Source organism: Eulemur rufifrons, chromosome 1, assembly GCF_041146395.1.
Source record: "Eulemur rufifrons isolate Redbay chromosome 1, OSU_ERuf_1, whole genome shotgun sequence".
NCBI classification, from domain to species: Eukaryota; Metazoa; Chordata; class Mammalia; order Primates; family Lemuridae; genus Eulemur; species Eulemur rufifrons.
Window position 1 is genome coordinate 11,107,988 of NC_090983.1, and position 20,155 is coordinate 11,128,142.

Below are 20,155 nucleotides of genomic sequence, written 5' to 3' on the forward strand. Positions count from 1 at the left end.
TGCTTAGTAGTTACAGACTGGCTACAGCTTAAGAAAAAAAGCAGTGGTAAAATCATTCTTGGTTGGTACTAAAAATAATATTATTTATGTGAACTAGAATCCATTGGAAGCATTGTGAATTTTCTCCTTAGGAGTTTTATGAATGGTGCAACCAAGGATAGAGATAATCATTGTTTTGCTTTTGAATTCAGAAATACTTATAATGAGGCAATGTTTTGAAATTATAGGTCATGACACTTTAGCATATTGGGAAATTAATTTAGTGGGTCTTAGCAAGTATTAAAAGAGAAAGAGTATGAGATTGAGGGGGAGGCGAAGGAAAGAGGGAGAGAGACAAAGAGAAAGGAAGAAAAAAAAGAAAGAGAAAGAAAGTAGAAACATCTCAGTGCCTTGCAGATAGTAAGGGTAAGTTGTATTCAGTTGTGTGTATGTTTGTGTGGGCTTGATGTACAATATGTTTGTAAATGTATTTTTTAGTACAGGTCATGGTCAAAAGTTTTAAAGTCACTGCAGTAAAATATTTCAGAATAAAACTATTGACCAGACTTGTTACAATTGCTGGCAGTCAATCCTGTATGTCTCTCCTAATGTCCTCATTAATAATCTACAGTTTTAGAGATAGGCCCATCAGTGGTTTTCAAATCTTAGCTTACATAAAGCTCATGGGAATAGGGTGGGCAATGATGGAAGTGCACGTTGACTTACAGAGGATCTGATGTAGTAGGGTTAGAGGTAGGTTGCAGGGAGCTTTAACAAGCACCCAGGTGATTCTGATGTGAGTGACCCTCTGCCCACATGTAGAGCCACACCAGACACCACCACAGGTAGGGATGGAATTACAAATTTCTTGAGTTCAGATTAACTTGTGTCTTCCCAATGCACACAAAGCTAATATTCCTAAGCTTCTGATCAGTTTTGTTTTTTTAACCTGAAGAACCTGGGTGCGATGGGCCCCCATTTGAGGAACTATATTTTAAAAGAAGAAGAAAAGAAAAAAAAAGATATGATTGTTAACCTTGCAATTGAGGAGGAGATATGAGAAAAATGAGAGGGGTGTGGGTGGCCCAGCTATTCTTTATTAGTAAAAATAACTAGTTTTACCTCCAGGCCCTGGCTACTAAGTAAAGGGCAGGGGACATTCACCATTACTGGAATTCCCTTTAAAAAATAGACTAGTGAAGTTGAAGAATTATTGTGAAAACATTTTTTGGCTATCAAATTTTAGACTACACTGAACCAAAAAGATAACTTTAAGATAAAGAACGGGGAAAAATCAACAAAAGATGTTGTAAAGTCTGCAAAGCCTTCTAAGCATGTACTTATCTAGATAAAACATTTGGCTCTTTGAATATAAGAAAGAGTTGGGGCTTCTTTCTCTAGATTAGATGACCATAAGAGTTAGTGGCATTATCTAAGATAACAAATTGACGCCAATCCTTATCAAACAAGACTAAAAGAAAATAAGAGTATAGCAGTTAAAGAAATCAAGAATATTAAAACAAAAAAGAAAAAGCAATTCTTTCAGACAAATATCAGCTATGGACTTATTCAAAATACCACCAGTTGGAATTTCTGAAATGGAAAAAATTAAATAGTAGCACGCGGTTTTCACCTTTTGCTTTTGCTCCAAACTCATCCACGTTGATCTCATGTTTTCTTTATACCCCAAACAGAAAATGTTTTGAAATCATGAGTTGAGGGCATTACTGTCTTTCTGAAATCCAGTGTTAGTTCTCAGTGCATTTATTTTCCCTAAGTTCTCCAGGATAGATGAAGGGTGAAATCAAGATGAGAGTAGAACTGGATTCTCATTAGCTGATTGTCAGTAGTTGATTTTTCTTAAAGGCCCTGAAACTTACCCAAGCTCGGGTCATTGCCTATTCTAAACCACCCACAGGTGGAGACCTTATTTACTGGTTAAGGTTGTGCATTTGCCTTTGTTGAAGTAGCTAATGAAAAATTTCCTTTGTGCTTTAGCCAATGATTCTTAAATTTTAGTGTAAATAAGAATCTCTTGCAATGTTGCTTAAAATGCAAATACTAGGAGTCCATCCTTCCCTAAGAGACTTTGGTTCAGTAGGACTTGGATGAGGTAAGAAATATGCATTTTTAATCACACCTTGAAAAACACTAACGCAAACATTTAAGAGAGAGAATAACTTTTCACACTTGTCAGAAAGATTTGATACCTGTGATTGAGAAGAGAGAAGCCCCAAATGCAGTGATGCTTCAGTTAAGTAATTAATAGAATTTTTATTGCAGTTGTTCTTTTTGTATGTATATAATACTAAACTGTAAGTACCCTGCTTGCATTTCACAGCACTGTATCGTTGTGCCTTTCAATTAATCATCAGTCATTAGAACTGTGCTACTGAAAGGGTGGTACTTACCCAGTATCAGCATCTCCTCCAGTGTGTTTAAAATTCAGCACCTCAGCCTGCTCTCAGCCTTCTGAATCAGAACCTGCATTTTAACAAGATCCTCAGGTCTAAACAGTCCTGATCTAGCAAGTCCTCAAGCCAAATGTGGCTTTCCAGCTTACTATTAATTCTACCATTTCACATTTTTCAATCTAAAAGGATGAAAGGTTTTACTTACATGGGAAAACAAAGTTATTAAGAAAAGAGATATTAATACCTTACAGACTATCAAATTGTACTGTCTGTGACTGATAGATAATTTTTAAGTCAGAAGGCAACTGGTTGTTACGTGACCTCATTTGCTTTTGCTTACTTTTTCCATAAAAGAGACCATAGCGCTCTGTATTTGTGTTCACTCATCTTCTTGTGGATGGGATCATACCTTAGAGAGCTAAATCCTCAGTGCCTAGCCTAATGCCTAAAACACAAATAGACTCTCCAAAAAAACTTGAATGGGAAAAAAAAATCTGCCTCTCACTTATCTGAGTTATAGCTTCAAGTTTAAGCTTAAGACTCTTCTCCTCCATAAATAGTTCTTTAGTTATTTTGTCTACCATGCTGTCCATCTGCTCTAAGTAAATATCACTTATTTGACATTTAACACACACAACTTTACTCATCAATCATGGTTATTTTATGTTATCACTCTTATTACCCCATCAAAGCTATAAGAAGCCACTGTCTCTTTTTATATACTTCATATTGCCTTGCAGAGTAGGCATTCAAATATTTGTTACTATTGAGTTATCTTAAAATAAAAATAGACCTTAAAATGATAAAATCTACTAGTTTTGATTTTCCTCCGAGCATTGTTCTAAATTGCCTAAATCTAAGAGATGCCAATGTTTAAACAGCTCCTTTCGTCTTGACCCATTCATCTTAAGGAAAGCATCTATTTGACAGAACAAATGCTTTCTCACTTTCACATGATTAGTTACACCTTTACCCAACTCAAGCACTTTAGGGATATATGTAATAACCTATTCAGGGGTGGGGAAACTGCAGCCTTCAGGCCACATGTGGCCTTCTAGGTCCTTAAGTGTGGCCTTTTGACTGAATTGCACTTAAGGACCTAGAAGGCCACATGTGGGCTGAAGGCCACAGGTTTCTCACCCCTGCATCTTGTAAAATTTTCTTGCTAGTGTCATACATGGGCCAATAATTCCATTTTAAAGCGAATTATAGACATGTTGCCCAAAAGTGCGCCCATGGCATGTAAAATTTTAACTCCTTGAATCATAACTGTATTTGTAATATCGACATAGCTGTGTAGCAAGCAATATTCTGATGAATCATTTCAGCCCTCTTTTAAAATGCACCTTACCCCGCTACACAAATCGGCTCCGATTGTCCCTTAGATGGCAGCATTGAGCAACATATTTTGGTAACAGGTTGCTTTCTCATTCCTGTGAATTTTCAGTGAGGAGTAAATTTTTCATACAGTGTATTTCATTACAATACACCAAAAGACTAATTTAGCGTAAGGTGACAGGATAATACTCATACCTGCTCAGCATTACTTCAGTTAGATTCCACAAAAGCCTCTTTCTATTCTGTGTATTATATGAACTAAACGTAAATTTGCATTTCCAGAGTTTTCTCAACCCATAAATAGAAAAAATGTAGAGAACAATTGAACTTACTATAGTATAATTAAAAATAAATATTAATCACCTTGAACATCAGTGGTAAAACTTCAGAAAGTAAGAAAAAATGGCAATAACATTCTATGATCAGTGGTTATCTTCCTTAGGAAACCCATGGATCTGAACAGAATTTGTCACAGCAATCTGGTTTCCTGAAAGGACAGGGTATTTTGTTTCCCATAGCGGTAAAGTCCCTTTATTTAGCTTTTTTTGGGGTGGAGGGGGAGATAGGGACGGGGTCATTTGAACAGTAAAAATCTATGGATTTGAATTGTTTTCCTACAAAATGTGAAGTACTCCCTCACTCCCATTCCAGCGCTAAACATCAAACCAGTAAAAAGCCCTTTGGCCTTATCTAGAATATACTAGTAAATAACCCTTTTATTATCTTTCTTGTTTCTTGCCTAGGGTAAAACCAGGCGCAAGTTACACTTTTCCACTAACTTCAGGCGTCTCTATTCCGCGTCTCCCTGCCCCGCCCCCTATAAAGCACTCTATACCCCAGAATTTCAGTCGCTGTTATTGCTGCCTTGCTACCATTTCCAAATATCTGCTATTTATAGCCTTGTAGTGGGCACGTGTGCCCACATCACTAAGCTGTCAGAGGAAAAGGAGGGAGGGCTTTCATTTCAACATTTGTACTCAAATTATAGATTAACCAGGTTTAGATGAGGCTGCAGGATGGCAGGGAACAGGAAGGTGAGAGGAGAAATGAGAGGCTCCCAGGCTTCGGTGGGAAGTCGCCCCTGTGTAGATACCCGATCCCCCAATTCACGTATCGCACGCCTCTGAATGGCGCCTATGGTTCTTTTTCTCCTTCCTCTTCTCTTTTTTTTTTTTTTTCCCGTACCACGCTTTGCAACCTACCTTGGTACCCTAACCCCCTCTCCCCACCTCCCCTCCTGCACTGCAAGGCTTGAAAGACAGATAGCCCCACCAATCAGCAGGCTTCTCCAGGAAACTCGCCCCGCCCCTCACCCGCATTAGGCCCAGGCGCGCTCCCCCGCAGCCCAGCGCGTCCCGGCCATTGAGCATGCCCAGCGCCCGGACTGCAGCGTGTCCCTGCCAGCATCCTGCAGTGCTTGAGAGCTGGAGGCTGAGGAGGGTCCCGGGCGTAGAAAGGTGGCAGAAACCCCACACGGGCCAGGAATAGAGTGGTAAAATAAGATAGCATCAAACAGAATGACAAACGTCATCTTTGTAGGTCCTTAATGCCATCTGAGCAAGCAGGGACAAACTGCTTGTTTATAGGTCAGCTAAAAAAAAAAAAAAAAACTTCGGGGAGCGTTTGCTTGTGGGGAGACTGATACTGCAAGTTAACCGTGTAAGAGGCTCTCCAAGAAGACCCAGGCTGCTGACCTGTTCTGCTCATGAAGTACCCATTTTCCTGTATAGTTGAGCTGGCACCATCCTTGTTTTCTCCCGATTATCCTTGTGGTCAAGGTTAAAAATTTATAGGCTGGTTCAATGGGTGTGGAAGCTGTGTGTGAAACAAACATTTCAGCCAGTAGTTGCACAGTAGGGTTTTGGCGTTATGAACCCTATGTAGGTTCCTAACATCTTTTTAAAATCACAAGCAGACTTCGGAATATGATAAGGGGCATCTCACTTCCCCCACCTGCCCTCGCCCTCAGGTGTGAATGTCCTCTCGGTCGGGTGGGCAACGGGAGAGGGCGAAAATGATATTTACATTTTCTTCCTAACTGATCAAGAGCTAATCCCACTGCGCGGGACGTGAGACGCTTCCTGGGGATCTCTGTTCGCCTTTTGGAGTGACCGTAACTCCCCGCAATCATTGCCCTTGGGTGTCCCTCCGCTCTTTCGAGGTGCCTCACGGCAGCAAATCCGGGGATCCCAAGGTGGAAGGCTGGCCCAGAGGTCCCTTCCTTACAAAAATATAGGTCTCCTCACTATGGTCTATCACCCTGAAACCGAAATCCAGCTTTTATATTTCCTGGGAGAAAAAGCCTTGACTAGAAACCTCCTCCCAGAGGTCGATCTTACCTGCTAGGTAAGATCCAGCCCAGCTCCCGCGCCCTCTCCTCCCCGGCCCTCCCACTCGGGGCTCCGCCGCCGCAGTGCCCCCCCGTCGTCCCCCACCCTCACTCCTGCGTCTTCCCGAGCTCGCCCCCCTCCCGTTTTCCCAGACTCCCCTCGTGCTTTCGGGTAACCACCCAAACACCCCCGCCCGCGCCCGCCGCGGGGATTCCTGCGGGCCGGGGGCGCCCTGGGTGGCGCGCGGAGCGGGAGGCGCTGCGCCCGGGAGGGCGGCCGCGCAGGGGCGCTGTCCTAGCGCTGCGCCGGGGCCCGCGCGGGCGCTGCTGCGGCACGGCCGAGGGGCGGAGAAGGGCGGGCGCGGGGCGGGCTCGGCCGGGAATGGAGAGACCCGGGCGGGAGCCTCCCGGCGGCGGCGACCCGGCTGCCGAGCGCTGAGGCTCCGTCACGTGTTTTTCTCCTCCGAGTGAGACGGCGGCGCGGTCGGAGGGGGCCGGCGCGCAGAGCCAGACGCCGCCGCTTGTTTTGGTTGGGGCTCTCAGCAACTCTCCGAGGAGGAGGAGGAGGAGGAGGAGAAGGAGGAGGGGAGAAGTAACTGCAGCAGCAGCGCCTCGCGGGGAACAGGCGTATTCCCCGAATCCTTCCCAAACCTCCCCCCTCGCCTCCCGCCCTTGTCCCCTCCCCTCCTCCCCGGCCGACTGGAGCGAGGGGCAGGGATGAGCCTGTCCCTCCGGCCCGTCCTCAGATCCCCTGGCTGCCCGGTAGCGTTTCGCGTGGAAAAGCCACTTTCTCCGCCCGCCGAGATGGGCCCGAATGGGGGCTGCAGAGGACGCGTCCGCGGGCGGCGGCAGCAGCAGCAGCAGCAGCAGCAACAGCCGCAGCGCCGCGGTCTCTGCGATTGAGCTGGTATTTGTGCGGCTGGTGGCGGCGGGGACGGTTGGGGGGTGGGAGGAGGCGGAGGAGGAGGCGAAGGAGGAGGAGGGAGAACCCCGTGCAACGTTGGGACTTGGCAGCCCGCCTCCCCCTGCCCAAGGATATTTAATTTGCCTCGGGAATCGCTACTTCCAGAGGGGAACTCAGGAGGGAAGGCGCGCGCGCCTGAAGGGGCAACGCAGGGACCCCGGGCCACCGCCGCCTCCCTGCGCTGGACTCCAGCCGAGGCAGCGAGAGATGCATCTTCGCTCCTTCCCCACCGCGGCGGCTGAGAGGAGACTTGGCCCCCGGAGGATCGCGGCCACACTCACCCCGGACACACTGCCTCCCCCCCGGGCGTGAAACGCCCGTGAACTCCGCTCAGGCTATCTCCTCGGCGCAGCTGCTGCGTCCTCCTCTGGCTGTCCCTCCCCGGCGCGGGGGGCGGCGTGGATTTCGGAGTCGGGGTTTCTGCGGCTTGCAGCCCTGTTTGCATGTGCGGGGCCGCGGCGAGGAGCCTCCGCCCCCCACCCAGTTGTTTTTCGGCGCCTCCCTCTGCTCCGCGGCGGTGGCGGCGGCAGCATGGCGAGCCCTTCGGAGACCGACGGCTTCTCGGATGTGCGCAAGGTTGGCTACCTGCGCAAACCCAAGAGCATGCACAAGCGCTTCTTCGTGCTACGGGCGGCCAGCGAGGCTGGGGGCCCGGCGCGCCTGGAGTACTACGAGAACGAGAAGAAGTGGCGGCACAAGTCGAGCGCCCCCAAACGCTCTATCCCCCTTGAGAGCTGCTTCAACATCAACAAGCGGGCTGACTCCAAGAACAAGCACCTGGTAGCTCTCTATACCCGGGACGAGCACTTTGCCATCGCGGCGGACAGCGAGGCCGAGCAAGACAGCTGGTACCAGGCTCTTCTGCAGCTGCACAACCGTGCCAAGGGCCACCACGATGGGGCTTCAGCCCCCGGAGTGGGAGGCGGGGGCAGCTGCAGCGGCAGCTCTGGCCTGGGCGAGGCTGGGGAGGACTTGAGCTATGGGGATGCGCCCCCAGGACCCGCCTTCAAAGAGGTCTGGCAGGTGATCCTGAAGCCCAAGGGCCTGGGTCAGACAAAGAACTTGATTGGCATCTACCGCCTCTGCCTGACCAGCAAGACCATCAGCTTCGTGAAGCTGAACTCTGAGGCAGCGGCAGTGGTGCTGCAGCTAATGAACATCAGGCGCTGCGGCCACTCGGAGAACTTCTTCTTCATCGAGGTGGGCCGTTCCGCCGTGACGGGGCCCGGGGAGTTCTGGATGCAGGTGGATGACTCAGTGGTGGCCCAGAACATGCACGAGACCATCCTGGAGGCCATGCGGGCCATGAGTGATGAGTTCCGCCCTCGCAGCAAGAGCCAGTCCTCATCCAACTGCTCCAACCCCATCAGCGTCCCCCTGCGCAGGCACCATCTCAACAACCCCCCGCCTAGCCAGGTGGGGCTAACCCGCCGTTCGCGCACCGAGAGCATCACCGCCACCTCCCCAGCCAGCATGGTGGGCGGGAAGCCAGGTTCCTTTCGCGTCCGCGCCTCCAGCGATGGCGAAGGCACCATGTCCCGCCCAGCCTCGGTGGATGGCAGCCCTGTGAGTCCCAGCACCAATAGGACCCACGCCCACCGGCATCGGGGCAGCGCCCGGCTGCACCCCCCACTCAATCACAGCCGCTCTATCCCCATGCCTTCTTCTCGCTGCTCGCCTTCGGCCACCAGCCCGGTCAGTCTGTCGTCCAGCAGCACCAGTGGCCATGGCTCCACCTCGGATTGTCTGTTCCCACGGCGGTCTAGTGCTTCTGTGTCCGGGTCCCCCAGCGACGGCGGTTTCATCTCCTCGGATGAGTATGGCTCCAGTCCCTGCGATTTCCGAAGTTCTTTCCGCAGTGTCACTCCAGATTCCCTGGGCCACACCCCACCAGCCCGTGGTGAAGAGGAGCTGAGCAACTATATCTGCATGGGCGGCAAGGGGGCCTCCACCCTGACCGCCCCCAACGGTCACTACATTTTGTCTCGGGGTGGCAATGGCCACCGCTACATCCCGGGAGCTGGCTTGGGCACCAGTCCAGCCTTGGCTGGGGATGAAGCAGCCAGTGCTTCAGATCTGGATAATCGGTTCCGAAAGAGAACTCACTCGGCAGGCACATCCCCTACCATTTCCCACCAGAAGACCCCGTCCCAGTCCTCAGTGGCTTCCATTGAGGAGTATACGGAGATGATGCCTGCTTACCCACCAGGAGGTGGCAGTGGAGGCCGACTGCCGGGCCACCGGCACTCCGCCTTCGTGCCCACCCACTCCTACCCGGAGGAGGGTCTGGAAATGCACCCCTTGGAGCCTCAGGGGGGCCACCACCGCCCAGATACCTCCACCCTCCACACCGACGATGGCTATATGCCCATGTCCCCGGGGGTAGCCCCCGTGCCGGGCAGCAGAAAGGGCAGTGGCGACTATATGCCCATGAGCCCCAAGAGCGTGTCTGCCCCCCAGCAGATCATCAACCCCATCAGACGCCATCCCCAGAGAGTGGACCCCAATGGCTACATGATGATGTCCCCCAGCGGCAGCTGCTCCCCTGACCTTGGAGGTGGGCCCAGCAGCAGCAGCAGCGCTGCCCCCTCTGGGAGCAGCTATGGGAAGCTTTGGACAAATGGCGTAGGGGGCCACCACTCTCCCGCCCTGCCCCACCCCAAGCCTCCCGTGGAGAGCAGTGGTGGCAAGCTTTTGCCTTGCACAGGTGACTACATGAACATGTCGCCAGTGGGGGACTCCAATACCAGCAGCCCCTCCGGCTGCTACTATGGCCCTGAGTACCCCCAGCACAAGCCAGTGCTCTCCTACTACTCATTGCCAAGGTCCTTTAAGCACACCCAGCGTCCTGGGGAGCCGGAAGAGGGTGGCCGGCACCAGCACCTCCGCCTTTCCTCTAGCTCTGGTCGCCTTCTCTATGCCGCAACAGCAGAAGATTCTTCTTCCTCCACCAGCAGCGACAGCCTTGGTGGGGGATACTGTGGGGCCAGGCTGGAGCCTGGTCTCCCGCATGCCCACCATCACATCCTGCAGGCCCATCTGCCTCGAAAAGTGGACACAGCTGCCCAGACCAACAGCCGCCTGGCTCGGCCCACGAGGCTATCCCTGGGGGATCCCAAGGCCAGCACTTTACCTCGGGCCCGAGAGCAGCAGCAGCCCCTGCTGCACCCTCCGGAGCCCAAAAGCCCAGGGGAATATGTGAATATTGAATTTGGGAGTGATCAGCCTGGCTATTTATCTGGCCCCGTGGCTTCCCACAGCTCGCCTTCAGTCAGGTGTCCATCCCAGCTCCAGCCAACTCCCAGAGAGGAAGAGACTGGCACTGAGGAGTACATGAAAATGGACCTGGGGCCGGGCCGGAGGGCAGCCTGGCAGGAGAGCTCCAGGGCTGAGATGGGCAGAGTGGGCCCCGCACCTCCCGGGGCTACTAGCGTTTGCAGGCCCACCCGGGCAGTACCCAGCAGCCGGGGCGACTACATGACCATGCAGATGGGTTGTCCCCGTCAGAGCTACGTGGACACCTCCCCAGTTGCCCCTGTCAGCTATGCTGACATGCGGACAGGCATTGCTGCACAGGAAGTGAGCCTGCCCAGGGCTGCCACGGCTGCTCCCTCCTCATCCTCAGCAGCCTCTGCTTCTCCTGCTGCACCTCAAGGGACAGCTGAGCTGGCTGCCCGATCATCCCTGCTAGGGGGCCCACAGGGACCCGGGGGCATGAGCGCCTTCACCAGGGTGAACCTCAGTCCCAACCGCAACCAGAGTGCCAAAGTGATCCGTGCAGACCCACAAGGGTGCCGGAGGAGGCATAGCTCCGAGACCTTCTCCTCCACACCTAGTGCCACCCGGGTGGGCAACACGGTGCCCTTCGGAGGGGGCGCTGCAGTAGGGGCTAGCAGCGGAGGCGGCAGCAGCAGTGAGGATGTGAAACGCCACAGCTCTGCTTCCTTTGAGAATGTGTGGCTGAAGCCTGGGGAGCTTGGGGAAGCCCCCAAGGAGTCAGCCCAAGTGTGTGGGGCTGCTGCTGGGGGTTTGGAGAATGGTCTTAACTACATAGACCTGGATTTGGTCAAGGACTTCAAGCAGCGCCCTCAGGAGCGCCCCCCTCAACCGCAGCCTCCCCCACCAACGCCCCCTCATCAGCCCCTGGGCAGTGGTGAGAGCAGCTCCCCCCGCCGCTCCAGTGAGGATTTAAGCGCCTATGCCAGCATCAGTTTCCAGAAGCAGCCAGAGGACCGCCAGTAGCTCACTGGACATCACAGCAGGTGCGTTTCATGGTGACAAAGTCAGAAGACAAAACTGCTTTTAACCTTGTGCATGAATTCTGTTCTCTGCCTCCACCCCTTCCAGCTCTTTCCCACTGCTTCCTCAGGGCACACAAGATCCCCACCCCACAATGCACCTGGCAGAGAGTCAAATAAACATGTAGGAACAGCCTCAGGAGAGCTTTTTCATTTGAGAATTCCCAAGTGAAGTACTTTTGTAGTATTTTAAAAACTTATATTCTATAATGCCATTTCTGAGGTCTGTAAAGTTCATATATAAGAACCTTAATCTCTATGTGGAAGTTTTCTTTTGACTATATATTTAGGTCAGCCCCTGGAAGGAACAATTCTACAAAAAAAAAAAATGTTAATGCAGGAGCTAAAACCCTTCCTTTAAGGTAGTTTCTCGGACCCCTTAAGGGTGATCTTATCGAGTTACTCTGTGTACTTTTGTTCTATGATTTCACAATACCAAGGCAACGTAAACAGCAGTGGGAAACATTGATTTCTATTTGTGCTGCCCTAAAAAGATTCAGGAGAAAGAGCTTTTAAGACCTACGTATTTAAAGAGAAGTGACTATCTGTCTATTGTCTCTCAAGAAGGTCATTAGGGGTGACATTTTCTTTTTGTTCCTGTACCAGGATTTGTGAAATATTATTCACAGACCGATCCACCATCCACAACATGGCCACAGTTAGAGCATGTAGTCAACTCTGCATGCATCTGGGACCCATTCTTAGTTAAGAGTTATGGAAGTTCATCCCAGGATGTCTGGCTTATAGTTGTCTCCTCTTGCACTGAGACGTCACACATATCATTTGGGGCTACTGTATATCTTCTGTAAAATTCCTTAACATTTTTATGTTGAAAAGAAGGGATAATAAGTCAGGAACATGGAGGTCTTGTTTTGTTTTGCCTTGGATGTAAGGGCTAAATCATGTACTCTTCACTTTAAGGATATTTGTTGTTCACCTTTAAGTTCAAGAGTAGACACCTCAGTAAATGCTGAAAGTTGGCTTTAGGTCTTCTGTGGCTAAGGCTGTACTGAAAGTGAAAAACATTTGTAATAGGAAATTAGCCTGCCCTTCGTTCTGTTGAGCCAGTTTTCTGGTGGTCATAATTGTGGGTAGAAGAGAGGAGTATAGTTTGCAAATAATGTGATGAGCTGGCATTGCAGAAGTTTCCAGCATTTGGAAACACTTTATTCTGACAAACTGATTATGTTGTGAATTTTATATATGCTTCACAGAATGAGCTTTGAAAAGCATTAATTTTTCTTAATATATGTCCATTCATAAGAAATTAAATTGTGTCTTGGGTTCTTATAGATAGATATTTATTTATTATGTGGTCATAGTCTCCTTGATTCTGTTTTTAATATTTGACCCATATCATTCTCTATTTTGTAGAACAAGATAAAGGTATTTGAACAAACTAAGACTTTAGGTGATTGTTATAAAAAGAATTTATTTGATCAATATTTATTTCAACATTTGTTTTCATCATTAACTAGAACAGAGATTTAACTGTAGATATCAATGTCAACAGTACAAATTTTGGTTATTTTAAATGATGTTTTTGGGAGTTGGGCTGTAACATTTAACCATTTGTATTATAAAGTGCTTCATTGATAAAGTAATGAGAATTTGAAGGAAACAAACCTAGCAGAACTAAAATTTAGGTTTTAAAAAAGATGAAAGAAGAGACTAAGAAACAATAAGTTTTTCTCACATGCTTTCTTAATTTGTATAGGTTTCTCTTTATAGAGTAGAATAAACGATGTTTGCTCTACAGAAAATTGATGACCAAATAGAATTCTCGTTTTTAAAAAGGGCTGTAAAATAAAATTCTCCTTGTGTCAAAGATTAAAAAACAAAACCCCAACTTTCTATTCTTAGGTTTCTTTGGGAAAATAAAACATTCTGAAATAATCATATAACTATATCCCTAATAATTGTGGAGTAACAATAGACCATGCTTTGCACCATCCCAGAAAAATTCTACAATGTGTAAGATGTAAATGTTGATGTGCCTGTATTTTAAGTGGGGCACCAAATGCTACTGGCACGTGTACATCCTCAATTCTGTTGAGTTTAAAGATGTTATTTGATAGTTAATTATCATCTGAAGACAGAAAGAAGTTAGACCTGTGAGTGGCAAACAGCTTCTGCTCCCAATGAGTATGTTTGTGAAAACATTGCTTTGCTTACTTCCTCAGCAATTGCCCTCTTTGCCTCTCTTTCCTATTTCTCAGGTAAAACCTGAAACATGGTAAAAGGAAGAGAAGTACCACGAGGGGTGTGCTCTTTCTCCTAACCTCTCGGCTTGTTTAGTATTTCTCATTGTTCAGTAAAGGACAACACGTGTGAAGCATTGAGCTCAGGAGCCAGTACTTGTTGGATGCCCTTCCCCTTAACATCCAGTCCAGCACCTTTTCTGTTTCTCGTTTCTCTTGTCAATCTGTGTCTCCTCGACCTTAGTTCTGACCTGCTATTAATAGTTTTCCAGCACTACCCCCTCCCACTCCCTTTGTTTGTTCCTGACGTTGGCCTTTTTTGGCTCCTCTTCAGAATTTCGCAGTGTTCGTGGCCTGCTCTCTGCACAGAGAAGAATTGAGGCCCCAAGAAGGAAGGCAAAAAGGGGCGTCTCAGGCTGGCTCAGGGCAGCCCGCTACCTTTACCCAGAATCAGTTTGTCTTTTAGTTTTGAAACGGCAGCTGGGGAGAAAGAGCCGGCTTCCTCAAAGCCATCCCTTTTGGGTTCAGTTTTTGCTTTTTGTCATTCTTTGTTATGCCCTTCTCCCTTAAAAAAAAAAAAAAAAGAAAGAAAGAAAGAAAAGAAAAGAAAGAATCTGGCCATTTCTCTTTCTTTCATTCTATTTCTTTTTTTGTGATTTCAGGGATACCGTACCTCCACGACTACCTTCCCCTCCCTCCTTCCCTTCCCTTGCTGTGTGGCCTTTCTGCCTGGCGCAAATCCTCTCGGCCCTGGCACTTTCCCTTTTCCGGGTCACCTCCGCTTCCTGCATTCCTCCTTCTTTATTTGGCAGTCGGCTCCCCCTCCTTCCTGCAAGTCCCTGTTGCTGGGGCGGGGGGGGGGGGGTGGAGGAATCTGCAGCGAGCCCGCCTTCGGGTCTCCCGCCCCCGCTGGCCCCGGGTCGTCCGGGGCAGCCGGGCCCCTTCCCGGGCCGCGTGGTCGGCGGTGGCGGGCGAGCCCCCGCCCCTCGGGCACCTCGTTGCGGCTACTGGCCCTGGGCGGGCGGGCGCTGATTGGCCCTCGCCAGAGCCAATCAGCGCGAGTCACCGCCCAGTTGCGGCGGGCGCGGGGCGGGGCCTCGGCGCGGGGCCCTGGGTCGCGGGGCCCCAGGCGGTGACGGTCCGGGCGTCCTTCGGCCGCTGTCTCCCACCCCGGTCGGTCTGCAGCCCGCAGAACCGAGCCAAGTACCCCCCCCCGCACCGCGTCCCCCGGACAGAGCGTGTTGTGCACTCGGCCACGTTCGTGTATCTAGACCAGAATTAAGAATGAGAAAGTCCAACCGGCCCACTGACAGGGGCCGGAAACACACACTTCCTCTTATTTTTAATTGAGAAAAATCCAGGCTGTGACCATGTGACGTGCCCCATTTTGTTTCAGTCCTCTCTTTACTACGGTTTACTACGAGGCCACGTTCCTCTTTCCTGTCTCCAAATCCGGGAGCAGGAGGGAAGCGACCGCACGTGGTTGCCGGATGGATGGGGTTGGCTCGAGATTCTTACATTTACCTCTTACTAATGGGAGGGGGAAGAAGATAAGGGTGCTGTGTGTGGCTGGCATTGTCGTGGGGTCATTGGGTTTGAAGGTGCCTTAGGCTCTCTACACTTTACTGAGCACCTGCAGTTTGCAAAAGCACCTGAGCTACATCAGATCAAGGAACACTGATCCTCCTACACTGTGAGGGAGCTCAGAGTGAAAGAAAAACGTGGGCTCCAGTTTGCAAATCCTGATGATCTAGAGATTCACCAGGCGGGCTTGGGTAGTGTGTGCCTTATGTTCCTTACCGAGGTTTGGAAGAAATGCTGCTGTGTTCTCAAACACAGATTTTTTTTTTTTTCCTTGAGCATTGACAGCTCAAGTGACCGCCCATAGGGTCAGGCTGAGGGAATGGATTTTGAAAGCTTGCTAATTTGTATTGTGCACCTTCCCATAACCAAAATTATGTGAGCTGTGTTACTACATGCGTTGGAAAATGTGCTCAGATTTGTCCTTTCTAAAATAAGAGAAAATAAGAAAAAGAAGGGGTATGGAAATATTATCTCTTACTCCCTCCCAAATAAGCATTTCTCTCTCACCAGCCAGCATCCCTCTTGCATCACTGAAGCACAAGCCTCAAAGACAGCGCTTTTCCTGTGGTGCAGATTGAAATATCACAGATAAAAATGTACCAAAGAAGGAGCAATGGGAGGGGGTTTCCTTGTTGTTCCAGAAAACTTTGAGCATCTAATAATCTTCTTAATTTCTGCCATTGTTTAGGTAGCTTTTTATGTTAAAAAATAAATCCATAAAAAATTCCACATGTAGTCCTTTATCCCAGTGCCCCCTAAATAAATACTATCTTCAGTATTACCTTAGAGGAAGGGACTTGAGATCTAAAAGAGCGTACACTTTTTTTTTTTTTTTTTTTTTTTTGGTTTATCAAAATTCCTGGAAAATATCTTTGTGCTATCTTGAATGATGCAATGGAAAAAACAGCTCCTGGAGCCAGAGATCTTGGGCTCTAACACAGCCTGTGCCCTTTACCAGCTGGGTGACCTTGGGCAAGTCACTTAATTTCTCTGGACCTATTTCCTCATCAGTAACTTGAGGATTTTGTTCTAAATTATTCTAACCTCTTTTGCAGTTCTAAACATAGGAATGTTTTGGAGAAAATGACTGATATTCTTTAATGGGTCAGTTGTAATGAGGATTCTTTCTGAAGGAACTGTTGACAAAATCATAATAAAATATTAGAATGTCCTGTTCTGTCCAGTTCTTGCTTTCATATCAGACATTCTTTATGGCCAGACCGGGACCTGGATGGAAAACATTTCAATTGGTTCAGGCCTGATTTTAAACTTTTTTGTTTGGAGGGCCATTTTTAGGGTATGACAGACCTTGGGACCAACTCTCTTGACTGCACCTCTTAAGTTTCTGGTAACATCTCCAGGCTGAATTAGGTTCCTCTTCCTCCCCCCACTTCCTTTCAAAAATAAAATGTGGCCAGATGCTGTGGCTCAGGCCTGTAATCCTAACTAACACTCTGGGAGGCTGAGGTGGGAACATTGCTTGAGCTTAGGAGTTCAAGACCAGCCTGAGCAGGAGGAAGACCCGAGATCTACAAAAAATAGAAAAATTATTCAGGCATGGTGGCGCTCGCCTGTAATCCCAGCAACTCTGGAGGGTGAGGCTGGAGGAGCACAGGAGCCCAGGAGTTGGAGGTTGCTGTGAGCTATGATGATGCCACTGGACTCTGGGTGACAGAGCAAAGACCCTGTCTCAAAAAGAAATAAAAATAAAACAGAAATAAAAATAAAACAAAAATAAAATGTGTGTGGGAATGCAAGTCATCTTGTATTCTAAGATCAACCGTCAGAAACATCCTACCCTATCCTATGGTATAGGTTAAGCTTTAACCACTGCATGTCTGTGACATTATTCTATTTTGTTGGAAATCCACTCTTCTTGTGGGTGGTCTGTTTATGGATAACGTATCTCATTTGTACCATAAGCATTCTCCACTGAGATATCCACTTAAGTGAATGGAAAGGAAATCGGAGAAGCCAATTGGGGACTGTAGGAAGTCTTCCACAATTTTTTGTTTAGTTTTATTTTTCTGTTAGGTGTGTGAAACAACTTAATACTTCTCTTGCTGGTAGAATTAGTATTGTCCAGCCTTTTTGTGCTTTAGGATTTTTGATTAGTTAGTTGAGCTGTACCAGTGCTTTACTGACCCAGAGTTATCTTGGCTGTTGAGTTGCCAATATATTCAGAAGCTCCGACCTTTTTTTTGCACCTCTATATGTATTTCATAAATCATTAGAATAGTCTATTGACTCATTCAGAACTCCACTGACTTTCTTTTCTAATCCTCCTGCTATAATCAGATATATTTCTTAGCTGAATAGTATATAAATGGTTCCTTTTATTTTGATGGGTTGGTAATTTAGCATAATGGAACACTTCACAATTCTAAGATTTTGTTTTGTTTTAAAGAAAGCCATTTCCTCAATTATTTCCTTATATTACTGAGTTACTGGAAATTATATTGAAGGAAAATAGCTTCTTGTGAATTCAGTTTGAAGTCAGTTTCACGCTAAAGTGTCTGTAACTTTTTTCCATACCAGTACTTTTTTTTTTGCATTTAAAGTGATAGATACTCTGTCACCTTTATACTTATGTAATTGATTTGTTACTTTATTACCTTATGAGTGGATAGCTATGTGGCAGACTTTAAAAGCTCTTTTTAAAATGTTATTGAAACATGTACACAAGGTGTAATCACATTGAATTTTAACTTAACAATTACATTTTAATGTTAGTATGGTATAATAATAATATACTAATTTCAAACTAATGTGAACTAGTTACTAAAAGTTGTTATAAAGCTTTTTAAAATCATAAGCTAGATTCATCTGTTTGCTTCTATTCGTGTCTTACGTTATGGAAATGGTAGTATCTCTCCCATTCTTAATTCACAGAAAATGGGGAAAGATGGATTAGATAAGTACAAGGTACTGTCATCTATGGTAAAAGGAACATTTTCCATTTTAATAATATTCTTGCTGTAGGCTCTGCTATAATTTGTTTGTTAAAATAAATTTGGTAGGGTAAATGTTATTTGTGCTTCTTCAATGAGTCAGTGATCTTTGAATAATAGGGCTTTTAAAAATGATGTGTTTATGTTGAAAGGGCTGCTTTTCTTTTTCAACCCCTTTTCTGTATTTTCATTCACGGTGGCGGTAGGGCAGAATGTGAGGGTCAGACTACAAGTTTAGTTGTATCTATCTTAAAGCAGAGAGGAGATTTGTGGTTTTATTACAGTATCCTGAATGTTTTATTGAGTTTGCTGAGTTGTGTTGTATCCATTGTTTTGCTTTTACCATTCCATGTTTTTTTAAAAACTATGTACACTTATGCATTCTCCCCACTCCTTTTTTTCTGTTGTTGACCAAAGAATACTTTGATATGGGTTCTCTGATCATCTTTGACATATTTAGGTCATGTTGCTGAACAGTATCACTTAATCTTGAGAAGTTTTTTTATAATCATTGGAGTGATGAAAGAGGCATTATCTTTTTTTCCATGTATATGTAGTATGGCAAACAAATTATATTTTTCACAGAAAAGTCATGATTTTTACTTTTGGGAAAGATATGATCTAAATGAGATAGGCACTATTTAAAAAAAAAGGACGTTTATAAAAACATAGCAATTAGTCAAAGTCCACTAGAATATTCAATAGTTACTATGTAGTCAATTATCATTCATCTGATCTTCCCCAGTGATCACCCTTCCCTGTTCATTTTAAAATTATTTGGAGGGCTCTGTGGACATGAAAAGTAATGCTACTTACCCTTGGGTTTTAGGGTTGTGGGAACAAACAGAAGGTGAGAAGATCTTTGGTGTCTCCAGCGCAGTATTAGAAGCTGCCCATCTCCCAGCCCCAACATAAATTATCTGCCCTTGGCCAAACAGGCCCCAAACCACTTTTTCTTGTTTTCCTCTCTCCTTCCTTTTCTTCAATAAACACTATTGAGCACCTATTATGTTCCAAATAGTACACTTTTTATTGAAAGATGATGAAGGAGGATTACGGAAATGAAGAAAAAAATGGGAGTAAGAGGAGATCACTGAAGTAGTTTCCAAATTTCTTAGGCTACAAATTTTCTGGGGGGGAAAGTCTTGATTCATAACATGTAATCTATGAAAGTTTTTTCATAACTTAAAGGACAAAAGTGCCCATCTTCCTTGAGGTATTGTATTTTTCTTAATCATTCTAACCATAGCTTCTAGCTTGACAATAACACCAGCATACTAAATAGTTGATAAGGCTGTTGAAACTCATTTGGAAGAATGGCCCATTTTTGGATATTAAGCTTGCAAATGTAATATTAATGCTACCAAGACACAAGAAGAAGATATCTTTGCTTTGGATCTCTAGTTCAAGTGAAGCAGCCCAGAAGTGGGGTCCACGTATTAAATGAACAATGGTTGAATGTCAACTTGGTATGGACTGGTCAGTGGTAGGGAACATAGGGTGAGAGGAGAGGCTATAAAAGAAGTTTTAAAGTCTTTTCTTACGATCTCAATTTTATTATCCAAGACTTCTTTCCCCCTTTTGGTGGGTGGTTTTTATTTTTAGTAAGGAAAGGCTCTAACCCTTTGAACTCTGGTTCCTATGCTTGCTTCTGGCTAGAACTATAGTCTCCTGTGAGATTTTGCCATTGCCCTTTCTTAAGCACACTTGCTCTCTTGCTCTCTCTGTTTTGGGGATGTGTGATCATATTTGTTTAGACCACCAAGTTTAATAATAGCTTGCTGGATCTATTCATACTTTGTGTGTGTGTGTGTGTGTATGTTTTGTATAGGCAATACCTGCACATGCTAAAAATTTCAAATGGCTTAAAAAAAAAGATTCAGAGTGAAAAATAAGGCTCCCTCCCTCCCTTGTCCCCAGCTTCTCCTAGGCCACCATCACTGCTGGTTTTTTGTTTGTCTTTCAGAGATGAACTGCTCCTAAATTTCCATGGCTCTTTTGAATCCTCAGGTTCAAAAAATTGCTAGTGATTAACATAGTACAACCCAGTGAAAGGGGAAAAGCATTGGTTAAGCAAAGATCTACTTTTCCAAGCTT

At 46.7% G+C, this 20,155-nt stretch overlaps 1 protein-coding gene across 1 annotated transcript in view; it reads left to right on the forward strand.

Moving 5' to 3' along the window:
• The first annotated feature begins 7,550 nt into the window (after positions 1-7,550).
• Positions 7,551-20,155, forward strand: part of IRS1 (insulin receptor substrate 1) — a 57,746-nt gene continuing 45,141 nt past the window's right edge. Inside the window, exon 1 of the mRNA XM_069474616.1 lies at positions 7,551-11,286. Coding sequence (XP_069330717.1) covers positions 7,556-11,266 — 3,711 coding nt within the window. The 5' untranslated portion in view covers positions 7,551-7,555 and the 3' untranslated portion in view covers positions 11,267-11,286. The remainder of the gene's footprint in view (positions 11,287-20,155) is intronic.